At 50.3% G+C, this 24,274-nt stretch overlaps 2 protein-coding genes across 16 annotated transcripts in view; one reads left to right on the plus strand and one right to left on the minus strand.

Annotated features, from left to right (window-relative positions):
• DAAM2 (dishevelled associated activator of morphogenesis 2) overlaps nt 1-7,222 on the plus strand; it is a 120,198-nt gene extending 112,976 nt beyond the window's left edge. For all 8 annotated transcript variants that reach the window (XM_047858425.1, XM_047858426.1, XM_047858424.1 and 5 more), the window contains 6 exons: nt 3-171; nt 364-471; nt 1,428-1,488; nt 2,713-2,844; nt 3,906-4,076; nt 4,198-7,222. In XM_047858425.1, coding sequence (XP_047714381.1) covers nt 3-171; nt 364-471; nt 1,428-1,488; nt 2,713-2,844; nt 3,906-4,076; nt 4,198-4,419 — 863 coding nt within the window. In that variant the 3' untranslated portion in view covers nt 4,420-7,222. The remainder of the gene's footprint in view (nt 1-2; nt 172-363; nt 472-1,427; nt 1,489-2,712; nt 2,845-3,905; nt 4,077-4,197) is intronic.
• Nucleotides 7,223-7,865: 643 nt separating this feature from the next.
• MOCS1 (molybdenum cofactor synthesis 1) overlaps nt 7,866-24,274 on the minus strand; it is a 37,419-nt gene continuing 21,010 nt past the window's right edge. For 4 of the 8 annotated variants that reach the window (XM_047858432.1, XM_047858439.1, XM_047858438.1 and 1 more), the window contains 8 exons: nt 18,232-18,456; nt 15,886-15,947; nt 15,429-15,540; nt 14,896-15,008; nt 14,330-14,440; nt 11,963-12,083; nt 11,426-11,473; nt 7,866-9,438 (listed from right to left, as the gene is read on the minus strand). In XM_047858432.1, coding sequence (XP_047714388.1) covers nt 8,678-9,438; nt 11,426-11,473; nt 11,963-12,083; nt 14,330-14,440; nt 14,896-15,008; nt 15,429-15,540; nt 15,886-15,947; nt 18,232-18,456 — 1,553 coding nt within the window. In that variant the 3' untranslated portion in view covers nt 7,866-8,677. Of the gene's footprint in view, nt 9,439-11,410; nt 11,474-11,962; nt 12,084-14,329; nt 14,441-14,895; nt 15,009-15,428; nt 15,541-15,885; nt 15,948-18,231; nt 18,457-24,274 lie in introns of all 8 variants that reach the window. The other 4 variants (XM_047858435.1, XM_047858440.1, XM_047858436.1 and 1 more) reach the window with 4 other exon arrangements.

Here is a 24,274-nt window from a genome sequence, read left to right on the forward strand (position 1 = left end):
AGCCATCCTGCTGGCCTCCCGGGAGCTGATCCGCAGCAAGCGTCTAATGCGGATGCTAGAGGTCGTCCTGGCCATTGGCAACTTCATGAACAAAGGGCAGCGTGGGGGTGCCTATGGGTTCCGGGTGGCCAGCCTCAACAAGATTGCAGACACCAAGTCCAGCATTGACAGGTGGGACTCTATCTGCTTCCTTATCTTCCACCTCACCACTTTGGCCTTTCTCCACCTCCTCCTCCCATTTCCAACCCAAATTCCTTGCCTTTTGTCCCTGACTTCCCACCGCCCCCCCCCCCCCCGCTGCCCCCAGCCCCATCTAGTTTCCTCCTGGTGCTCATTCCTTTACCCCTGATCTTTTATCCACAGAAACATCTCTCTGCTCCATTACCTGATCATGATCCTGGAGAAGCACTTCCCGGACATCCTGAACATGCCCTCAGAGCTACAGCATCTTCCAGAAGCCGCCAAAGTCAAGTGAGGGGCCCTTCCAAGGCTTCTTTCTCCCTGTGATCATAACACTCTTATCTAAATTTCCTTTCATTGCTGCTCTGGGCTGACTAGGAATGGGCAGTGTCTCAGGGTCTGCTTTTAGGAGAACCAAATGAAGACTGGCTACTTGCTCTCAAATCCTTATTTCAGAGATGCTCCTAGGAAACACAGTGGGGAAGTGAGCCTGGGATGGGATGAATACCAATAATGGAAGTATTATTAAGCCAGTTACCCCTGGGGCAATTGGAGCTTAATCCCTCCAGAGAAGTCTAGGAGACAGAATAGGATACTTATTCTACTTATCCCACCCCAAATGGTGAGGGAGCTAGGATATTATACCCCATCTCCTGTCAGTCACTGGCTGATGGTCTCTGGGCAGGTCATAACTCTGGCCACACGTATAGGCAGAGGGAGCTCCGGTCCCCAGAGAAAGCACTCACATCATTGGAAGTAAGGATTGTACACTACAAATGGATGGTTCAAGGGGATATGGATATGGCACCAATGTTATCTGATATAGGCAAGAAGTCAGACCTGAACAGCCATAGACTGACAGGAGTATCTCAACAGAAGCAGAAATGCAGTGAAAAATGACTAATATGCATCAAATTCTTACTGCATGCAAGATACCATGTTAAGAGCTTATAAGTATTAGCTGGTGGTGTTAAAAATAATTCAAGCCAGAGGCCATGTGTTGGAAACCTTCTAATTTCAGCATAGCATTTCTGATCTGGAAGGATCTTTAGAACATAAGTTTTGACCACTGTTATTTTGTAGAAGCACAGACAGAGCACAGAGGGGAGGTGGTTTGTCAGGGCCACATGTTAGTGGCCAAAGCAGGGCCTGGAGCATGGGTCTACTGATTCCAAGGCCATCATGCTTTGCACTGCTATCTCTCTGACCCATCCTCAGCTCTTCTTCCTTCCTGTGTCTCCCTACAGCCTGGCAGAGTTGGAGAAGGAGGTGGGTAACCTCAGGAGGGGCCTCAGAGCGGTTGAGGTGGTAAGTACATCATCTATGCCTGCCTGGGTTTGAGGGGGTGTTTTCAGAGGCAGATCTGCACCGGCTGCCTGTGTCTGTGCTGGAGGCTGTACCTTGTGCCAGTTCCCAGGCAGGAACTTTGGGACACGAAATGCACCAGAGCCTACTGTCTGGGGGTCTACTGCCTGGGGGGGGGGGGGGTCCATCATTTGATCAAGTAATAGGCAGCAAAAGAGCTAGCCCTCAGGAAAGGATGACTGGATGACTTAAATTTAGACTCTCAAAGAGGGACATCAGACTAGCCATATCATGCCCAGCATATCTCTTGGGCAGTGGAGTAGAAAGAACCATAAGTAGGCACTTGCTTAAGTCTGATTCAAGTGGATGTGAAAGAGTATCTGTATCCCTGGGAAGCCAATTAGGGACAGTAGCACATAGTGTGACACCAAGCACAGCAGTCCCCAGAAGTTCCTGCCTTCTGTCTCTTCACCCTGGGCCAGTAGAAGACACAGGGCCTGCATTCTTTTCTGGAGACTCAGGTGTCTAATCATCACCATTCATGCTCTGATGGCTTCTCAGATGATATCATCTCTGGCCCTAGGCTAGGCTGGCCCCATATGGCAATGTCCCCAGTCCTATGTCTTCCACATTTGGGAACTGGAGACCCTATCTTTACTGGGGGAAGGGGTAGTAGGCAGATAAGGGGAGAATGAGCTTAGAGAATGAGAAAGAACTTTTCATTGCTGCTATGGTGGGGACAGGGGGAGATTTCCAATTCATAGCCCTTGATAGTGCTACTCAAAGCGTGGCCCATAACCAGCAGCATTCACATCAGCTAGGAGATTTAGAAACACATCTCATACTTGAATCTGCACATGCATCATCTGAGAGTCTTGTTAAAATTCAGATTCTGATTCCATAGGTCTAGGGTAGAGCCTGAGAGTCTGTATTTCTTCAAATTTCTCAGGTGATGGTGCTACTAGTCCCAGACCACATTGGGTAGCAAGGATCTAGAGAAACAAAGATGGCAGTAGTGCGTGAGGGAGAACTCTCACAACCTTTGCCACCCTTAGAATTGTGAGACTCGGGGTGTTCCCTCTTTCAAAGGCAGGGCCCGTGGTCCTGTGATTGGAAGTGGTCAAGTGGTCCCGTGACTGGAAGAAGGATGGGAGATGTGGTGACCCCCAGAATTCTGGACTTTTATGCTGGCACTTCTCTAACCAGCACTTCATTCTCCCTCTTCAGGAGCTAGAATATCAGAAGCGTCAGGCACGGGAACCAAATGACAAGTTTGTCCCAGTCATGAGTGACTTCATCACGGTCTCCAGCTTTAGTTTCTCAGAGCTGGAAGACCAGCTCAATGAGGCCAGGGACAAGGTAAGTGTGCCCCAAGTCCCAGTCTGACTCCCACCCCACCCCCACTTCTTACCCATTCCTACCACCCATGGCACAGAAGGGACAAACCCAGAGTCAAGAGTTTTCAGGAAAAATAATTTCCTCACTCCTGTAAGAAAAGCAATAGCATCTTTGTTGCAAAGATGATCCATTCAGCAGGTGTGGATACCATCTTGTTTTACATGATTTGTCTCATGACCTACCATATGGGCTTGTGGAAAGGTCATTAGCCCATCAGACAAGCATGTACACTGACGTCCAGAGAGGTTAAGGAACTTGTCCAAGGTTTCCCAGCAGTAATGCACAGAGCTGGGTTAGAATCCTAACTCCAGAGCTCAGCTTTGGTCATAGTTGCTATGCCTCTTCCCGGCTTCTCACACTAACATCCACATGGACCCTATCTATGAAGGGTCCTGTTAATAGTGGACCCTCACTCAGGAGGTCTGGGATGGGCCTGAGATGCCCATGCTGGCCCATGGAGCATACTCTGGTTTGAATTAGAGATGGTAGCTGTCAATAAATATCAGAATCAGTGCCTGATACATATAATTACAGTTAATGCTTTATACCCATTAACTCGCCTCCCCCTCACAACATTATGAAGTAGGGTCTATTGTCCCCATTTTATACATGAGGAAACTGGGACACAAAGGGGTTAAATTAGCCCAGTAACTCTATGATCTCTGAGGTCCTTTTGAGTTCTGACCAGGCAATTTGTGACCTGAGGAGGTACTTCCCAAGATCTGCAGCTCCTGATCTCATACCTTTACACCATAAGAGACCCAGTGGTGGCTCTGGATAGGTGTCAGCCAGCCTGGATCCCCCACCACCCCATGGTGTCAGCCTCAGGCTTTTCCTTCGGCCTTGTCCCTGCCCTGATGATAGAGGGTGTCTCCCCGCGCTGTAGCCCTGCTCCTCTGTGTCAAACGTCCCCAGCCTTGGGCTGGGCTCCACTCTGGCCTCTGGTGGGAACCCAGCTTACCACGTGGGCTGAGCCCACCGTGCTTGGGAGAGACTCTCACCACCCCTTCTCCCCCTGACAGTTCTCCAAGGCTCTGATGCACTTTGGGGAGCAGGACAGCAAGATGCAGCCGGACGAATTCTTTGGAATCTTTGACACCTTCCTGCAGGCCTTCTCGGAGGCCCGGCAGGACCTGGAGACCATGCGGAGGAGGAAAGAGGAGGAGGAGCGGCGGGCGCGCATGGAAGCCATGGTGAGAGGGCTGAGTGGGGTGCTGCTGGGGAGGGCAGAGGGAGGGAGGGAGGTGTCAGGAGGGGGCCGGTGAGGCGCACAGCCACCTGTTTGACGGCCCCTCGCTCTTCCTCATCCTCCAGCTGAAGGAGCAGAGGGAGCGGGAGCGGTGGCAGCGGCAGCGGAAGGTCCACGCGGGCAGCACGCTGGAGGAAGGAGGCGAGTTTGACGACCTGGTGTCTGCCCTGCGCTCGGGGGAAGTTTTTGACAAGGACTTATGCAAGCTCAAGCGCAGCCGCAAGCGGTCGGGGAGCCAGGCCCCGGAAGTCACCCGGGAACGGGCGATCAGCAGGCTAAATTATTGACCCGGGGAACTGGCCACCGCAGGAGGCGGGAGACAGGGACGGACCAAGGGGCTGAGGGCATGCGGCTGTGATCCTTAAACAATTTGGTGCTCGGTTTGAACGAGCCCTGGGCTGGGTCCTGGGGTGGGGGCGGTGTGTGTGGCAGGACCAGGTGTCCCCGCACTTACCTGAAGGGGCTCCTCTCCTGTTCCATTATTCTTTCTGCATCCCGGCCCCCAGGGTCCCTCTGAGGTGGACCTGGACATCCCTGGCAGGCCAGCCTGAAGGAGCCTTGCCCCCCTGTCCCCCAGCAAGGGCACCCACGTGTTGGCACACAAGTGTTCTAGATCTAGACTGGACAGATCCATGGGCCTTGTCCAGATGTCATGTGAGGTAGAGAGTTAATGGACGGGGGGTGCCCTGAGAGCCAGAGTGAGAGAATGCAGGCCCTCATTCCCCAAGGGGAGGCTTCATGGAATCTTGATCTGGGGGAAAACTTTCCTCTTGGATGGAAAAGGAAGAGGCATTATGTAATCTACCTAGGTATGTTTCAGAAAAAGTGTGGGGAGTGTGATGCAGGGACCAAGTCCTCAGGACACAGAGTAGCAGTGCCTGTTGCCTACATCACAAGTCCTTTGGCCCCTCTCTTGCATGTCTTAAGTCTCTCTCCCTTCCTTCCTACTGCAACCTTCATCCTATCTACTAATCCTGAATCTCAGAACCTTTGGGTTCCCATGACTATGGCTATCAGACGCTTGATGAATCTGGTAAGGGAAGGGGTTCAAGAAAGATCCTGCTCATCACCACGCCTCGTGCCTTGGGCATAGGGACCCTGGAACAAAACTCTCCTCACACCTCCTCTGCACAACCCAACCATTGTCTTGAAGTGAAGTGGGACCACACATGGTGTTGGCTGGGAATTCTGATAGCCTCTCACTAGAGGGCAGCACTTGAACACCAAGCTCCACTCTAGTGCTCCCTGGTCTACCACTTAACTGTTCATCAGATCCCAAACTCTTTGTCTAATGTCTGCCTCAGGGCAGAAGCCATGGTGACCACCCCCCCCCCCCCTCCTCTGACCTGTGAAAGACCACTCCAAACCATGTATAGCTGGCTAAGGCTGGCCCTGGGGTGTCTTGTTTCTGAGAAGGTCCGCAGGGCCAGAGCTGCCCTCTGCATTTACCTGTGAGCTCCGAAGCATTCAGACTGGGAGCCAGAGCAGGCAGAGAAAGCTAGGGAGATGGGATATGGAGGAGAAAGGCCAACTTCTCTGGGGGTGTGCTGCCTGAACGAGCCAAGTTTGGAAGGCTGGGTACCAGAGATGCTGGATGGGACCAACCTCTCAATTCAGAGGTCCATACTGGTCCTCCCATCCACTTCCGCCTTCCATTCTGTCCATCTTGAGCTGTCCTGGAGGTGGGGGGCAATTGCTGTGTCGAAACAAAACTTTTGACTTCTAAAAGAAGGGAGGAGAGATCAGCCCGATCAAGGCTTTTATTTCCCATACATTTCTTCCTCCTAGAGTTGAGAGCCTCTGAGACCCTCCATCAACCAGCTCCTTGCCTTTCTATCTTCCTGCCCTTCCCTTTGTTCTCACCTTCCAACCTACTCCTCCAGCTCAGGGTTATTGCCTGGTGGGCTAGGCCCACTCTTCAGCTGCTTATCTTAGCTTTTCCCTACATCAGATTCCTGGGGCAGGGCCAGAGTAGCTGTCGGCAGGGGGAAGAAACATAGGGTTGGTGAGCCCAGCATGTGTGTTGGTTTGAGGGGAAGGGATCTGAGCAAATGCAAGCCTGGCCAGGACAGACCGGAAGAGGCCATCCTGGAGTCCAGGTGAAGGCAAGATGAAGGCTTCCAGGAAGAGCAGCCGCAGAGGGCTTTGCTAAACCCATCTGTATACCCGGCAGCCCCCCGCCACAAGCAGCTGGCCTTGGCACGATGGGAAGGTTGTGGGCACAGTCTCTGAAGGTCCTCTCCCAAACTAGGCTGAGATCAACCTACCCTGCAGGAGCAGGGAACAAGGGAGGGCTCCACTTCTATCCAACAGCATGTCCACATTGTGGCATTCCCACTCACCATGGAAGACTGGATACATACCAGGAAAGACAATACAGGAGCGGTTCAAGACATTGGAGCCACAGAAAAGCACACTTTGGTTTAACTGTTTACAGAGGACACATACCTTGTTCTAGGGCTCAGGCTTCTCACCCCAAAAGAATTTTCCTTCTCTATTTATTATTTTCTAGCTCTGGCCAGTAGAGTAGTCAGATCTCCAACAGTGCCTTGGACCACAGACCATCATAGTTGACTCAGCAAGAAGGGGCTGGTGCCCCATGGAGACGGTTGAGTTGGTCCTTGATATGCTCAACGTTTACGCCTATTTGTTCCTTGGTCTTTCCCCAGTGTCCTTCTCCCCCCTCCTGCCACCTTCAGGTACATTTCTCCAGCTGTCTAATTTTGTGTCCAATATAAAATTCAGTTAACCGAATGCAACCTGTCCCCTTCTCAGCAGTAGCACCGGCTCTTCCTCCCCGGTGAGGGAGGTCAGGTGTGCTTAGGGCAGCAGGAGGAAAAAATTCTCCAGGTGGATGGGAAAGGGTCTGGTCCAGGCTCTCCCCACCCCCATCCCATTTTTACCAACTGGGGCGCCATGACTGTTCCTCCAGCCTCTACCAGGGATGCCTCCAAGCCATGGCTGCTTTCACCAAGCCGTCTCAGACGACGAGCGAGGCTAATGTACAAAATCAGCATCCTTTTTACCTGCACCATTTTTATAAGAATATATTGTAATACTAAAAAATATTAAATCCATACCATCCCCATCCAGGCTGCCTTGACACTTGGGCCTTCTTCCGGTGCGGGGACTTGAGGCGTGCGGGAGAGCAGTCGTAGCCAGTGGGGTGTTGGAACCGGCGCGAATCAGCTCTGAGAGCACCAACTGTTATATTTTCAAAAGTTTGGCAAGTCAGTTCACTTTGTATGGTAGCTTGAGATCAGCCACAGTCTTTGGCTTTTTCTCTTCCCAAGAGCTGGTTGTCAAACATTCGCCAGCACACCTGAGTGTAGGGTAGAGGGGAGGCAGGCGGGGTGGAGGGCACTGAACACAGACCCAAAGATGCCTATCTGCATAGGCGAACCCAGCCAACAGTGTTTGGGAATGTGCATACCAGGAACCACGAAGTGTACCCCCTTGATCTCAAATAGCTGGCAAAGCCAGCGATGTGCTTTGGACCACCCCCACCCCACCTGACACCGCAGGGTGTGCAGCTCATGCCGCCCACTCCACTCCTACCTTCTCTCACAGGGAAGACAGAGGCTATACAGAGAACGTGCCCCTTTGGCTTCTCTAACATCCCTCCTGCTCCTCTTCCCTGCTGCCCGGGGTGGGCTTTGGGACAGGGCTGAGGGGTGGGCATGGATTCCTAACAGCTGGGTACCCCCTGCACAGATACTCATTCTCGCACCTCCAAAGTTGGCATCGTGGCTTTATTTTGTGCACTGTGAGGGTGAAGGCAATCTTCAACTCTCTTCTTTCCCTGATATGTTCCAGAATAAAGGGGTGTGGGTGGTGGGTGGAACAGCAGTGTGCAGGGCCAGGTGTGGGATGTGTGCTCGGTCAGGAGTCCTCAGGGCTGCTGCCCGTGTGGGTCCTGTTCTAGGGGGAAGGGGCCCAGGAAAGGGAGCTGGCAGGTCAAGTGCAATTGTTAAGCCCAAACCCTGCAAGTTTGATGGGACAAAGACTGGGGTAAAAGGAGGTGCTAACTGGCCCTTTCAGAGGGGTGACAGGCAAGAAAGGGTGGGGCTGTGGCTCCACAAACTCTGGAAGGCAGAGCTGCTTTGGAGGAGCTGTGGAACATTCTTAATGCAAACTGCACTTTTCCCTCCTCAAAGCGGGTTCCCTCTACTTCGTGAGCCCTTATTCTCTCCCCAAGGAAGAAGAAGAGAAAACCCAAAATGAGAAGCGGAAGTCACGGACGGGACTGTCTGAACCTAGATGTGTTATCTGGGGACCATTTCAGATGACGTGATTTTTCTGTTCATTGGCACTGCTCGTGGTGACCCCCTCCCACGACTGTAGTGTCCAGGAAGGCTGACGGGCCTGCTGGTTTCCTCTCTGAACGTAGAAAACCTTGCAGGTCACTACCGATCATGTAGCAGTAGAGGGGGTAGGCTGACCTCGAGTTCCTACTGGTGAAGGTCAACAGTGACAGGGTTGCAGGATTTGCCCGGAACTGCATCCCATCTCGACCTGGCTGGGCCCGGGGGGGAGGGGCAAGAGCTAAGTCCGATGGAAGTCCCCCCGCTGCCCCCCAGTCTTGCTAATAAGCTTGATTTCTCCCAACACAATGTGTCTGCTGACAGCCTTACACATGTCGTACAGGGTGAGGGCGGCCACAGCAGCCGCGGTCAAGGCTTCCATCTCCACCCCAGTGGGGCCCCGAGCCCGGCAAGACGCCTGGATCCCCACGGCATGGCGTGTGCTGTCCAGCTCCAGTTGTACCTCGACGTGGCTCAGGGCCACGTGGTGGCACAGAGGAATCAGCTGGCTGGTCTGCTTGGCGGCCTGGACTCCGGCCAGCTGGGCCACCACCAGGGCATCTCCCTTCTTTAGCTGGTTCTTCTGGACAAGCTTGAAAGCCACGGGCCCCAGAAGGACCACAGCCGAGGCCACAGCCACCCGCTCCGTGTCCGGCTTCCCGCCCACATCTACCATAGCTGCCCGTCCTTCTGCGTCCACATGGGTTAGTTGGTCCGAGGTTGGCGGGGGTCCTGAGGGGGTGGCAGGAGCCCGGGACACTGCACTAAGGCACTTGGGGTTGGTATCTGAGTCTAGACGGGAACTGCAGTGTCTCTGAGGGGGGCCGGACCCCAGCCACCGCTGGGCAAGGAGAGAGGTCCGGGGGCCCCGGCATCCTTTCCACAAAGTCGCCATCTGGTTGGAGAAACTCACTCTGTGTCCTATACCCTGAACACGAAAGGGGTCCTGGGAGGAAATGCTTGGAATGGCTGGTGGGGAATCTTGGAGCATCAAAAGTAACTCTGGAAAGCAAGAAGGAAAGAGAAGAGAGACTAAGTCCAGAAGGGAAATTTTCTTTTCCCACCTCTTCTCCCAAACCCTGCCCTGCCCCACCTTGAGTTCTCACTTCCACACTGGGAGAGAGGGGTGAAGAGCAAAGAGCACAGTGAGAAAAGGGAAAGCGGGAGGTACGCAGACAGAGGGTCCTGGAATATAGGTCTGCAGCCCCTCTCAGCAGGCAGCATGCAGGGTGCAGCCCTCCCCAAAGTCTACAGGCCCACGGTGGTGATGTGGGCATTCCTGGGCTCCCTTCCACACCAACACTTCCTCATCGCTCAAGTTCTCTTCTGAAACACAAAGTCATGGGGTGCCTGGGTGGCTCAGTTGGTTAAGCATCTGACTCTTGATTTTGGCTCAGGTCATGATCCCAGGGTTGTGGGATTGAGCCACACATCAGGCTCTGCACTAAGCATAGAGCCTGATTAACATATATTGTCTCTCTCTCTCTCTCCTTCTGCTCCTCTCCCCCATTCATACTCTAAAAAAAAAAAAAAAAAGAAACACCTAAGATCTGAAGACTACAGCCTATCACATGACCTCTCCATGTCCCTGCATTTTCTAAAAACTACAGCAAGGTTTCAGCCTGAATTACCAACCACAGTTACTCTCATCTTTCCATTCTCTATGAAGAGTTGATAGTAATTGTAGAGTTTACACAGGCAAGATACCAAGGGAAATATTTTATCTATTTAAACAATGTCTTTTAAGCCCCCTCAAGGACACCGGAAGTATCCACAAAGTGACAGGGTTATCCAAGTGGTGCCAAGGGCCCTGGGAGCCTTGCAGGCTCTTGTGACTTAAAGCGTGGTCCAGGGAAGAACTCCAGCCCCGACCTCCCAAATCCAAATCTGAAATGACAAGATCCCTAAGTGGTTCGTGTGCATGAAAGTCAGAGGCCCTATTCTAGGCAACTCGTGGTTTTGTAGAAACCAGACCAGCTTATTTCTCCATGTCCTTGAGAGGAATAATACACTTTATGAAGCAAATGGGCCTCCCAACTTCCAGCTTCCCATCATGTTCTGGGCCCCCACCTTGCCAATGCCCTAGGGAGGCCACCAAGGCATCCCCCACTCCTTGCCATCAAGGTGGTCACCATGGGTCAAAGCCCAACTGTACAACTATGATGCTGGCAGTGGGGAAAGAAGAGAGATGGTCAAGTTCTCTTCCCAGTGGAGCACTTTGGCGAGCTGCCCTTCTTTGAGTGGCTGGTAGGGGAGGTCGTCCTTGGGCTGTCTCTGGGCCCCTGCACTCATTCGGCTCCAATATCTAGAGAAAAGAATCCCTTCCCCTAGTTCTCACTGCTTCCTCTTGCCTAGCAGTACGATTCAGAAGCCCAGGTCTGGCTGTGGCCAAGGGGGCAAGGCCTCCTCTGATCTCGGCTGGGCATTTGCCAGAGGGGTAGCAGCCTCTCTAAAGCTCCTCACAGACCAGCCAGAGAACACATATGACTTTATAAAAACTGGAACTGTCTTGTGCACACAAGTTTCCAGGAGTTAAGGAATTAGGCAGTTGAGATCCTGCTTGCCCCCTCCCTGAAAAGATCAATAGCATTCTTAGCTTGCTGCCTCAAGATCTTCCCAGGTGCCTGTGATGGTATCTAGCTGGGGGATTCTAGAGCCAAGGACAAGGTCTCTGTCTTAGCCAGGAGCTCCATTTTCGGGGAACAAATAACTTAGTGATCATAAGTCTAGAGGACCCCCGCCCCAATTTCTGGTGAGACAATGATGATCTCTGTGGCATGTAGAGGGAGTGGGAGCAATGGACGAGGAAGAGAAGACCCAGTAAAGCTTGAGGGGTGAGAAAAGATGGAGGTCGAACAGGAGAAAAACAAGGATGAGAACATCAGGATGAAATGCAGGACCTGGGGGTGCCTTCTGTATGGCAGGGGCCCCACCCCACAGGATCCCCCAGTGACAAGGGTGAGCGGTTACGTACTGATGGGTCACCCACCGATGAGGATCATGGGCCGGTTCTTCATCTGGGCAATACTGAACATGCCTGGGGTAAGGGAAAGATGGGGAGGGAGAGGAGAGCAGGAAAGGGGGAGGGGAAGGGCGGGGAAAGGAGAGTTCACTGAAACCGAAAGTGGACATAGTGGTAGGACACCCCGGGGTCGTGCACTCACCTAGGCACACCCTGACAGCCCCTGCTGCACGCGGCAAGGTCACCCATGACAGAGCCAGAGTAGTCTGTGGATGCCGGACCCCGCCCTCCAGAGAGGTACAGTGACACCCCTCTTCCCCCTTGCCCAATAAGACGGCCCAAGAGAATTCAGGGTCTCCTCTGCTGCACAGGCTCTGCTGTGCCAGTGCCCCCGAGGGAGGGGAACCATCACCACACCCCCAGTCTACAGGTGCCACAGGAGGGACTGGAGGCCAGGACAGCACAGAGTCCTGCCGGCTCCCTGCCAAGCTCTGCTCTGTCCTCTCAGCCCCCGTCCTGGCCCACTCAGCAGCCAGCCTGGCCTTCTCCGTGCCCACCCCTCACCTGCATGCTGCCGCTTCTTCCTGCCCACAGCGGCCCCGATGATTTGCAGCAACTCTTCCTCGGAGGCCCCCGCCCGCAGGTGATCCCGTAGAGACACCTCTGAATTCCCGAAGAGGCAGACCTGTGGGCAGTCACGATGGGGGTAAGAGAACATGCCTCCCTGGTCCTGGGGCCTCAGCCCCATCCCTAGAGTCCCCCATGGGCCGAGCGTCAGCACCCAGGCCTCCTGTGGCTGGGTCATACTCCAGGCAGGACTTCCTGCAACGAAGGACAGAAGGTGCTGGATGGTGAAGTCAGAGAGGCTGGAAGGGCAGGAAGTCAGATACCCCAAGGCCTGTACCTGATTGACGGCCATGTTACCTTCAGCTTGTAGAGCGTACTATAAAAAATTAAACAGTGGCCAGAGATGGCACACAAAAATGTGACCCAATGTGACCCATACCTTCTCCTGAGATGTTCCATACAATAGCCTCTTCGTTGCCTTGAGAATGGATGCCAATCAGCTAGAGAAGAGTCCTGCCAGTTACCCTGGACGTGGCGTGCACATCCCATTTCACCCCTGTCCCTTCCCGGTCCCCATAGTCACAGACACTACCTGCCTGCCCCTGTGCCCACTCCAGGTTGTGATCCTGACTGATGGCCAAATAGCACGGGCCTGGCGGAGGTGGCATCCTGAGCCCATTCAGACTCAATACTCCCCAGCTCCTGAGGGAGGCTGGGTGCTCTGGGGGCTCGGGATGGACGAGGCAGTCTCACAAAGTGAGACGCCTACCACCCTCCCACAAAACCATATCAAGCGCCTACTGTGTGCCGGCTCTGTAGAAAGTGGCACCGTGGACACTGAGGAATGTCCAAGAAGCCTCAGAGGGCGCTGGAGAAGATACAAACAAATTCTAAGTGTAAGGTGCACCCAATTCACCGAGCTGTTCTCATTTCCCACCCCTCGGTCCCCCCACCAGGCCTCAGGTTCCACTCTCTGCAACCATGAGGCCCCCACGGACTCCACCTTCTGGGCTGCCCTCCAGCTGGCTTCCACCTGGGTTGGCCCATGGGACACTGGAAAGACTGGGCACTTCTTCCCGGCTCTACCATGTCGGGCAGTGACTGCTCCCCTCCACCAGGCCGCAGCTCTGCCTGGGCCCCCATGACACGGCTTCCTCCCTTGGGTGGGAGCAGCTGTTTGCTGACATCTCTGCCAAGCCCCCCTCACCCTGAATCAGGAATAGCCTCTCCATTACATTCTCTTCAGAACCGCACCTCCCATCTCCGGCAGGGGCCCTGACTATACAGATGCAGGTCCATACTTGATGGCCATTCCACATCTCCAGCCCAGAAAAAGAAAAACCCTAACTTTTGAACAAGCACTGGATGGTCCCTTTAGGATGTCAAACTCAGTGCACCTAAACCGCCCTCACCCTCCTCCCCAGTGCTAACCAGGTCCCACAGCTGACCTGGCCCCTGGACGCCCTCCTCTTGGCCCTCCGTGTGCGTTACCAAGTTCCTTCATTATCCCTTCCTGTGCTCACCTCACACTCTTACCTACACCGAGAGTGAAGCGGCCATCTGACTAGTCTCCCTATTTCCAAATTCAACCAGCGGGTGATTCTTCCTCAAACATGAATGGGAGTCATGTACCCCCTTGTCCAGAAGCTGCACAGCACCCCACTGTCAACAGAACACACACTGCACCTCTTTCCGGGCATTCGAGCCCTCTACCGTGCAGTGTCTCTCTTCCTGGCATGAATCTGCCCCTGCCATGTTAGCATGAACCCTAGACAAGTGTTCTCCCTCACCCTCACTTCATCCTTCGAGGCTCACCAGCATCCATAAGGTGCCTCCTCAAGGTCCACCACCCTACGGCCTGTGTGGCCGCTCATCTGACAAAGAATTACACATTGCCACACATCAGCTCTTTGTTTGGTCTGAGACTTTACCTCTAAAGAGAATAGGCATGTCTATGCCTCTCTGACATTCCCCAGGGCTGAAGGCACAGATGTACTGACTGGATATGAGTAACAGATGATGGTTTTGGAGCTGAGCCCCGGGCCCAGAAAGGAGCCAGTCAGGGTGGGGGGCCGGGGCCCAGTGTACACTGACTCTTCACCTCTCCCCCGTCCACGCCGGTAACACAGAGTCCTGGAAAGTGGCTCCCAATCAACCCAAAGCTACTTTGGGGACCCTAGGAAGGAAGGTCATAAGTTCACTTTCACCTTCTGCCTCCAGGAGCCCCCCCACCATATCTTACACTATTTCCCCAACCACCCCTCGTGCCCTGCTAGTCTCCTCTCCAAATGGGGGCACCAATGGGAAGCGATATTCACCACACAGAAGTGGCAAGGGGCTCTCGTGGGGGAGGGGGACACTTACCTTGAGGTTCCCGTCTGCTGTGATTCGCAGCCGGTTGCAGGTTCCACAGAAATGCTCAGACATGGACGTGATGAAGCTGACCTGGCCTCGGAAACCAGGGACTTTAAAGGCCTGGGGTGAGGAGGGAAAGAAGGGCAGAGGAGGGGACAAGGATGGATGGGCTGAGGAGGGCCGGGTCTCACTCCCTGGCACCAGAGCCCCCACTCCACAGCCCTCTCCGGAGGTGCCCCAGGAAAGGAGTACCCAAGGCCCCCAGCGGGCAGAAGACTCTGACAGGACAGACAACCCATGAGCTCTTTGCTTGCACCGGGCCTGCCTGAGAGCACACTGCTATGGATTTAGAGGCCTGTGGGCAGCACGGCCAGAGCCCCTCTCCACCACATTACTGGCATGCGGCCTGAGACAAGGTACTGTGGCCACCCCATGCCCAGCCTGCTGCTTTGTCCATGAGGAGGGAGGAGGCTAGGAGGTAATGCCTCCCGCTACGCGGTACCACCCCCACTGCTGCATTCTGACCTGAGGGCTAGCTCTCCCTCCCTACCCTGCCCCACCCTCCTGCCCCCAACCTTGGCTGTGCTGGATTCCTCCTCGGGCAGCTTCTCCAGCTCTGGCCACTGCTGCCGGAGGGTGTCCAGCATCTCCTTGTAGCTGACCATCTTCTTGAAGTTCCACTTGTTGCCTGTATTCGGGTTGGAAGCCATGGAGTCACAGGGTTGTGGGGACCCGGGGTCTTCAGGTCCTTCCTTCCACATCACCCAGGAATTAGTTCTGCCTCTTGGGTGGGAGGTCAGGAGGCCCTGCCTAAAACAGGTGGGTCAAATCAAACCCACCCTTGACTCTGTGATATCTCCGATGCCTCCATCATAGCCCTAGCCCTGGCACCTGCCCAGGCCCCACCCCATCATCCCTGGAGAAATTCCTACACACAGAGCAGGACCTGGGATCAGCAGCACCCACATGGTCGACCAGATCTTGGCCATCCCACTCAACCCTTGCCAGGGTCATCAGTATCCCCCTCCCCCATCTCTCAGCATGGGGCTGGTCCAGCTCTGCCCCCCAGGCCCAACCTCCTCCTCCCTCCCCACCACAGGTCACTGACCATCGAAGGGCATGTACTCTATGAAGCGCACGTCCAGGGGGAGGCCCTCGGTCAAGGCCACAAAGTCCAGGAGCTCATCCTCATTTAGGCCTCGCATCACCACACAGTTCACCTGGCCAGGGACAAGGGGACCACAGGGCTGTTTCCCCTGCATTCCATCTCAGGGATGACCTTTGGGGGTCTGGCATCTGCCCAGGCTCTCCACTGGGGGGCCCATTCCTTATCTCCCCACCCCAGGCCTCAAGTTGGGAATTCCAAGGGGGTCACTGGCTTTCTCCCTTCCCTTGTAGGGGGTCAGGGACAGGCTGGATGCAGAGGGCAAGGAAGTGGTGGGGGACACAGGATAGCTGCACTGGCCACGCCTGAGAGCTGCTAGGGGCCCAGATGCTGGCAGTGGAAGGCCAAGCCAGGGGAGAGGGGCAGATGTCAGAGGTCAAGAGCAGCAGCGGACCCTCACCTTCACAGGGCTGTAGCCCAGCTCGATGGCCTTGTGGATGCCCTCCATGACTTTGTGGAAACCTGCAAGGAGGGAGAGAAGGATCCAGGAACTTTCTCCCTCTCCCCTGCCCCCCTTACACCCATGGGGAAGCACCAGAGCTATAAGGAGCCTCAGGGACCACCAAGCCAGGGACCACATAGTAAATGTTTTAGGATCCGAAGGCTGAGAGATAAAATTGAGGATATTCTTAGGTATAGCTATAAAGACAGTATTGACTAATACAGTCCGACAGCTGAGCACAATTTTTTGTAACACAGCTCGACAAATATAATGGAGAAATAGAAGTCGTTTTGCTGGGATAATATTTTGCTTAACTGGGGGGGTTCACAGTTCATGTTCCCTATCATTAAGTCGATTACAAACATTATCTGTAAAATCCACTCTTGGCTCCCAGGCTATAAAACAAACAAGCTTCCGATTCTGTGTCTCCCTCTCTCTCTGCCCCTTCCCCGTTCATGCTCTGTCTCTCTCTGTCCCAAAAACAAATAAACGTTGAAAAAAAAAAAATTAAAAAAAAAAAAAAAAAACCAACCAAGCAGGGGGCTGGATTTGGCTGGTGAGCTGTAGTGTGCCAACCCTGATCTAGGTGACCCCTCTCATTGTCTAGATGGGGAAACTGAGGCCCTAAGAGGAGGCAGTGCCCTAAGAGGAGGCAGGCCTCACACTGCAGGCTACAGAATGTAGGTCTCCGGACTCCCTTATCAGTGTCAGTCTCCCTTGACAGACAACAGTCTGTCCATTCATTCACTGTATTCTTGCTGAGCACCTACCACACGCAGACGCTGTGCCAGGGCCGGTGAGCGATTGCTGGGCATGTAGCCTGTGATCCCAGGCTGGCTTCTCCTTCCTGCCCAGCTCACTCGTGCCCCCACACATTTGAGCGCCTACTGCATGCTGGCCCCTTCCCCACCCCGCCCAGCCAGGTGATGTGATTCACAGCTGGGCTATCACCCTGGGGGAGGGTAGCCTGGTGATGACCTCCACGGTTTCCCTGCAGCATTTCTGGATGGCCCAGTGAGGGAGGGAATAGGAAAGAGAGTACAACTTCCATACAAAATGCCATTACGATAATCTAGAAGTTTCTTCTGTAAAGCACTGTAGCTCCAAAAGGAGGTGGTGGACACAGGAGTATGAATGAGAAGGCAGATCTGATATCAGGATCTACTGTCTCCGATCCTCATCCTGGGAAAGGAGATCAGGCGGCAGGGGATACATAGATGTCGGGAAAACCCACAAATACACTTTCCACTTTCCCACCTCAGAGCTCTTGCAGGTTCCCGACTGAGGTTCCCCTTCAGAGTAAGCTCCCTTGATCCAACTCCACCCCCCCACCCCCTATTCCTCAAGGCCCAGAGTAAAGGCCTCCTCCATGGAACCCTCCAGGTCTTCCCTGCTAGGAATTTCCTCTCCTCCTCTGGTAACAATTTAATCGACTCCACAAGACAAGCAAAGGTAATCTAGTGGCATCACACATTTTGGCCTTTAGCGGCCTGTGAGGCACAGCAATGTCCTGTGTGTCTCAGTCCCCTCCACAGCACCTGAGCAGCTCTTTACAGAGGGCAAGGACTCCACGAGCACTTCCTCAGCAGATGGATGGTGTAAACAGGGAGTCAGGTGCAGCAGGGGAAAGAGAGGGCAGGGCTGGGAGCTGGAAGCTGTTTCCAGAGAAGGGGAAGGACAGCTGTGTCTCTGACTATGCAGAGAAGTCTCAGTTACGTGCCACCCTCTCAAATCAAACGGCATCCAACGCTGGGTACCTCCCATCCCAAACTGAAGCCCATGGCCCAAGAGACATCGGGTGTCGGCCTAATGAGACCTGGGGCACAGGACTGCTCTACCTCCTCCGCCCTCCCTGATGAAGCCTGGTGGGGGCGGGGGAGGGGCATGGGTGCGCTTCTGCAGGACCCCCACCTGGTAGTGCTGGCCTTGACTCTGGCGTCCCAGGGCAGCTGCTTCTACCCTGGGCTGTCCCACATTTTCCCTCGAGCTCATCACAAGGTAACCAACTCGTCCCGGTCTACCAGGGACTATCTTGGTTTTAAAAATGGAAAGGCCTCACACTAGCAACCTTCTTAGTCCTAGGCAAACTGAGGACAGGGCAGGGGGGAGATGGGCCACCACAGATCCTAACACCTGATCCCCCAAATTTCCCAAGGGTGCGGCTACAGAGACAGAGGACATTTGGTAAGGGTGGGGGATGAAGAATAAAGGAGCAACCAGGCCCCTTGTCTGGCACCAGCCACAGTTCCTCAGCTATGTGGGCCCTGGGAAGGTTACCCTCAACTGCAAACCACACCTGCTCACCTTTCCTGCGGACGATGAACTCAAACTTGGCTGGCACCAGGGTATCCAGGCTGATGTTGATGGCACTGAGCCCAGCTTTCTGAAGTTGAGGCAGCAGCCGGGCAAGGTTGATACCATTGGTGGTGATGCCAATGGTCCTCAGCCCTTCCAGCCGGTGGAGCTGAGCTGCAGAGAGAATGGGAGGCGGCATCAGCCCCCTCATTCCTGGTGAGGCTGGACAAAAGCCTGGAAGAAGAAACTCTGGGTCCAAATAAGATGGATGGAAAAGGGGTTCGCTGCACTCCTCTATTAACTAGGCTTAGCTTAATAAGAAACAAAAATTAAAACCTTTACAAAAATAACCAAAAGATTAAACACTGAGTGTTCACTCTGCTAGAGGCTCTGCTGAGGACTTGGCATGCCTTAGTTCATTGAAGCCCCACAACAAGGATGATCCCCATTTAACAGATAATCTCTCTAAGCCTCTCTTTCCTTAAGAAAATTGCTCAAAGTCACACAGCTAGTAAGAGCAGTGGAGATTCAAATCCCTGTGTACTTGACTCAAAGACTATGTGAGTTAACCAACTTACAGGTCCTAATGCTCTCGATAAGAGAAACGAAGTGTTTGGATGATGTGTTAAACTGCCTCTTCCATTCCACCCAAAGTCCCTAGAAATAATAGAAGGATGAAAAAGAGTCCACAATAACACTGGAAGGCAAGAAAGAATGCTTTTAATGGTCCAGAGAAGTGGAGAAATACTGAAAGACAGAAAGCAGATGAGATTACATGGATTGAGGAAACCACAGCCCCAAGCATATATAGAAGGTTCTGTACAAAGTAGGAGGGGGATTGGGTACCCCAAGCTCAGCACTCACCTACACAGGGAGCAGGAAGGTCACTGGGCATGTCAAGGAGGTGGCAGTCTAGGGAACTGTATTTGCATGAGCTGGATAAGCTTTCTCCTTCCATCCCTGTGTGCAAGGGGAAGGCTGCAGCTTTTACCCCAAGGCTAGAGTACTGAGGCTAGCTGAAGGGGGTGGGGGCAACCAGCATAAATAGAAACAGCATTGACAGCCAGGTCAACAGAAGCCTTGAGCACCAGGATGAGTACCGAGCCAAGAGTCAGCACACATTTAAGGAGAATGCTGCACAAGAAAGATGAGTTTCACAAATAGAAGGATGAAAGAGGAAGGAAAAATGACAGAGATAACAGAGAACGATTCTTTAAAAAAAATCAAAGTTAGATGAACATAGACACAAAAAGCCCTCAATAAATATTACCGAACCACACTCGACAATATATCAAAAGGATTATACATCAATGATCACCTGAAATTCATTCCAGGGATGCAAGGATGGTTCAACATTCACAAAATCTATATGATACAGACCACAAAAACAAAATGAAAGATAAAAATCATATGGCCATCTCAACAGATGCAGGAAAAACATCTGGCAAAATTCAACATCCATTCATGACAAAAACTTTTAAAAAAGTCGGTACATTGGGGCGCCTGGGTGGCGCAGTCGGTTGAGCGTCCGACTTCAGCCAGGTCACAATCTCGTGGTCCGTGAGTTCGAGCCCCGCGTCAGGCTCTGGACTGATGGCTCAGAGCCTGGAGCCTGTTTCCGATTCTGTGTCTCCCTCTCTCTCTGCCCCTCCCCCGTTCATGCTCTGTCTCTCTCTGTCCCAAAAATAAATAAACGTTGAAAAAAAAAATTAAAAAAAAAAAAAGTGGGTACAGAAGGAACATTCCTTAACATAATAGAAGCCATACAACAAGCCTACAACTCACATCTTAGTCAGTGGTGAAAAGCTAAAAGCTTTTCATCTAAGAACAGGAACAAGGCAAGGATATCTGTTCCTGCCACTTTTATTCAACATGGTACTAGAAGTCTTAGCCAGACCTTAGTGGGGACGGGGGAGGGGAGAGAGAGAAGGCATCAGATTAGAAGGGAAAAAGTAAAACTGTCACTATTTGCAGATGACATATTTTATATATAGAAAACCACAAAGAATCTACTAAAAAACCGTTAGAATAAACAAATTTAGTATAGTTACAAGATACAAAATCAATATATTAGAAATGTGTTGCATTTCTATATAGTAATAACAAATTATCAGAAAGAGAAATAAACAATCCCATTTATAATTGTATCAAAAAGAATAAAATACCTAGGAATTAATTTAGCCAAGGAGGTACAAGACCTATACACTGAAAACTCTAAGACAGTAATAAAAGAAATTGAATAAGAGACAAATAAACGGAAAGACAGTGTTCAATTAATGTTGTTAAAATGTTCATACTACCCAAAGCAATCTATAGATTCAGTGTAATCTCTATCAAAATTCCAACAGCATTTTTCACAGAAATAGAACAATCCTAAAATATGTAGAGAACCACAAAAGGCTCTAAACAGACAAAGCAATCTTGAGAAAAAAAGAGCAAAGTTGAAGGCATCATACTCCCTGATTTCAAACTATCTTACAAAGCTATGGTAATCAAAACACTATGATACTGGATAAAAACAGACACATAGATCAATGGAACTGAATAGAGAGCCCATAAGTAAACCCAAGCACACATGGCCAATTAATTTATGACAAAGGAGCCAAGAATATACGGGCAGTCTTTTCAATAAATGGTATTGGGAAAATTGGACAGCCACATGCAAAAGAATGAAAATGGATCACTATCTTACACCATGCACAAAAATTAACTCAAAATGGGTTAAAGACTTGATCTACAATTATAAAACACCTAGAAGAAAACAGAGGTGGTAAGCTTCTTGACATAAATACTGGTGATGGTTTTTTAGAGCTGACACCAAAAGCAAAGGCAAAACTAAACATTTAAGTAGGAAAACATCAAACTAAAAAGCTTCTGCACCAAATAAACAAACAAAAACAAACAAACAAACAAACCTTCTGCACTAAAAGGTAAACCATCAACAAAATAAAAAGGCAACATCCTGAATGGGAGAAGATATCTGTAAATCATATAAAGAACTTATACAACTTGACAGCAAAAACCCAACAATCCAATTAAAAAATGGGCAGATGGGGGCAGCTGGGTGGCTCAGTCACTTAAGTGTCAGACTTCACCTCAGGTCATGATCTCGTGGTCTGGGAGTTCAAGCCCCACATTGGGCTCCTTGCTGGTGTGGAGCTTGCTTGGGATTCTCTCTCTCCCTCTGTCTCTACCCCTCCCCCACTCTCTCACTCTCTCTCAAATAAACTTTAAAAACATTAAATAAAAAATGGGCAGAGGATCTGAACAGATATATTTCCAAAGATATACAAGATGGCCAACAGGTATATATCAACATCACTAATCATCAGGGAAATGCAAATCAAAACCACAGTGAGATATCACACCACACCTTTTAGAATGCCTATGATCAAAATGACAAAAAATAACAAGTGTTGGTGAGGATGTAGAGAAAAGAGAACCCTTGTACAATATTGGTGGAGATGTAAATATATATAGCCACTTTCCTCAAGTGGTACACTTTCCTGATAAACTTAAAATTAGGACTACCATATGATTCAACAATTCCACTTCTGGGCATTTATCTGGGAAAAAAAAAACCCACACCAAAACACTAACTTCAAAAGACAGATGCATCGCCATTGTTCACTGCAACATTATTTACAAAATCCAAGACATGGAAATAACTGAAGTGTCCACCCATGATGAATGGTTAAAAAGTAATGTGGTGTATATATACAATGGAATATTATTTAGCCATAAAAAAAGCAAGTCTTACCATCTGTAACAACATGGATAGACCTTGAAGGCATTATACTACATGGAATAAGTCAAATAGAGAAAGACAAATACCATATGATCTCACTTATGTGTGGAATCTAAAACAACAGAAAACAAAATTTACAGATGAAGAAAACAGACTGATGGTTGCCAGAGGTGAGGGATAGGGAGTGAGCAAAATGGGTGATGGTGGTCAAAAGGTACACACATCAATTATAAAATAAATAAGTCATGGGGGTGGCATGCACAGCATGGTCACTATAGTTAATAATACCATATTGTAGGGGCGCCTGGGTGGATCAGTTGGTTAAGACTCCGACTTCGGCTCAGGTCATGATCTCGCGGTTTGTGGGTTCAAGCCCCGCATCAGGCTCTGTGCTGACAGCTCGGAGCCTGGAGCCTGCTTCAGATTCTGTGTCTCCCTCTCTGCCCCTATCCCACTTATGCTCTGTCTCTGTCTCTCAAAAATAAACATTAAAAAAAATAATAATAATACCATATTGTATATATGAAACTTGCTAAGACAGATCACAAAGGTTCTCATAACAAGGAAAATAATTATAATTATGTGTAGTGATGGATGTTAACCAGATTTATTGTGGTATTCATATTATAATACATACAAATTTTGTATAATTGTGTTATACACCTGAAACTAACAAGATTATATGTGAATTATATGTTAAAAAAAAAAAATCAGAGTTAGTATCTTCAGGGACATAAATATTACATCCTGAAAACAAGAAAAAGAATTAATTAGAACTCCTGAAAAAAAAAAAGTATAGTTATAGAAAGAAACTAGATGGCAAAATGGAATGGACACCTAGGAAGAGTAAAGGAGCAAGACTGAATTGAGTAAAAGAGTTCGCCAAGAATTGTATACAAAATAACAAAGGAATGGGACTTATAAAAAAACAAAACAAAACAAAAAACAAAAAAAACCCAACCACCTTCTTACATTTAAATCTAGAGAACCGATACTGTGTAAAAAAATGTCTACAGTAGTTATCTTTGATCAGGAGGATTATGGGTGATTTTTATATTCACTTATCTAGAGGTAAAATTTCAAACTACCTGAATGCATGCATCTTGGTGAATAATCTGCTCAGCTCTACATGAGTGCAGAAAGCAGAAGTAAATTGCCCAAGTGAAACTGGATTGAGAAAAAGGTAACAGAAAATCACAAAATTAACACCCAGCTTAGGTAGGGATGTGCGGAAATATACATGTTGATGATGTGAGACTATCATTATATAACTTTTCTGGAGATGAGCTCTGTATCTGGGGAGAAGAAGTATGTGGAACTTTATAAAGCCTGTGACCTGAAATTTCCCTTTTAAGAATTTAACCTATGGAGGGGTGCCTCAGTCATACAAGCAGCCAACTCTTGGTTTCAGCGCAGGTCATAATCTCATGGTTTGTGAGACTGAGCCCTGCACTGGGCTCCATGCTGACAGCGCTGAGCCTGCTTGGGATACTCTCTCCCCCTCTCTCTCTGCCCAGGCACACATGCGTGTGCTCTCTTTCTTTCTCTCAAAATAAATAAAACTTAAAAAATAAAAAAAGAATTTAACCTAAGTAAATAATTAAGGACACGAATAATATTTTATCTACAAGAATGTTTATTAGAGAGCAACACATCATAAAGAAAAGAGGGAAATCATTCAGATAGTCAACAACAGAAAACTGGCTAAATTATGCTTTGTCTGGATGGTGGAGTATTATGCAACCAAAAATGACTGTAAAATAATATGATACGGATGTTGGGAAATATACTAAGGTTATATTAAGTCAAGGTTGAAAATGGTAGTCAGAAACTAGATACAAAGAAAAAAACAGGTCACCAAACCAAAATGGTGACACTTGTTGCAAATGGGCAGTAATGATATTCCTTCTGCTTCTTTGAAATAAACATGTACTATTCTCATAACAAGAAAATAAAAGTTTAATTTTCACACTTTTCCAAACAACAACTTTTATTTTTAATCATGGGCAACCCCACTCACATGAAGGTGGGAGGTTTCTGGCAGGGGGAAATCTCTCTACCACTCAGTCACTTCCAGCTTCCCAACTGGAAGAAGGGACTTGACACTAGCCCGTGGCCCAGTTGGAGAAAGACACACTTTCCTTATCCCTCTGGCAACAGCTCAGCCAATGAGAAGCCATTATACCTAACTCCCTGTTTACTCCAATGGACTCTTCCTTTATAGCAGCCTTCCTGACTTACCCTTTTCTCCATAAAAAGCTTACCTCTACCTTTTGTTCTCCAGACTGGCCTCCGGTTTGCCAC

This window comes from Prionailurus viverrinus, chromosome B2, assembly GCF_022837055.1.
Source record: "Prionailurus viverrinus isolate Anna chromosome B2, UM_Priviv_1.0, whole genome shotgun sequence".
NCBI lineage: Eukaryota > Metazoa > Chordata > Mammalia > Carnivora > Felidae > Prionailurus > Prionailurus viverrinus.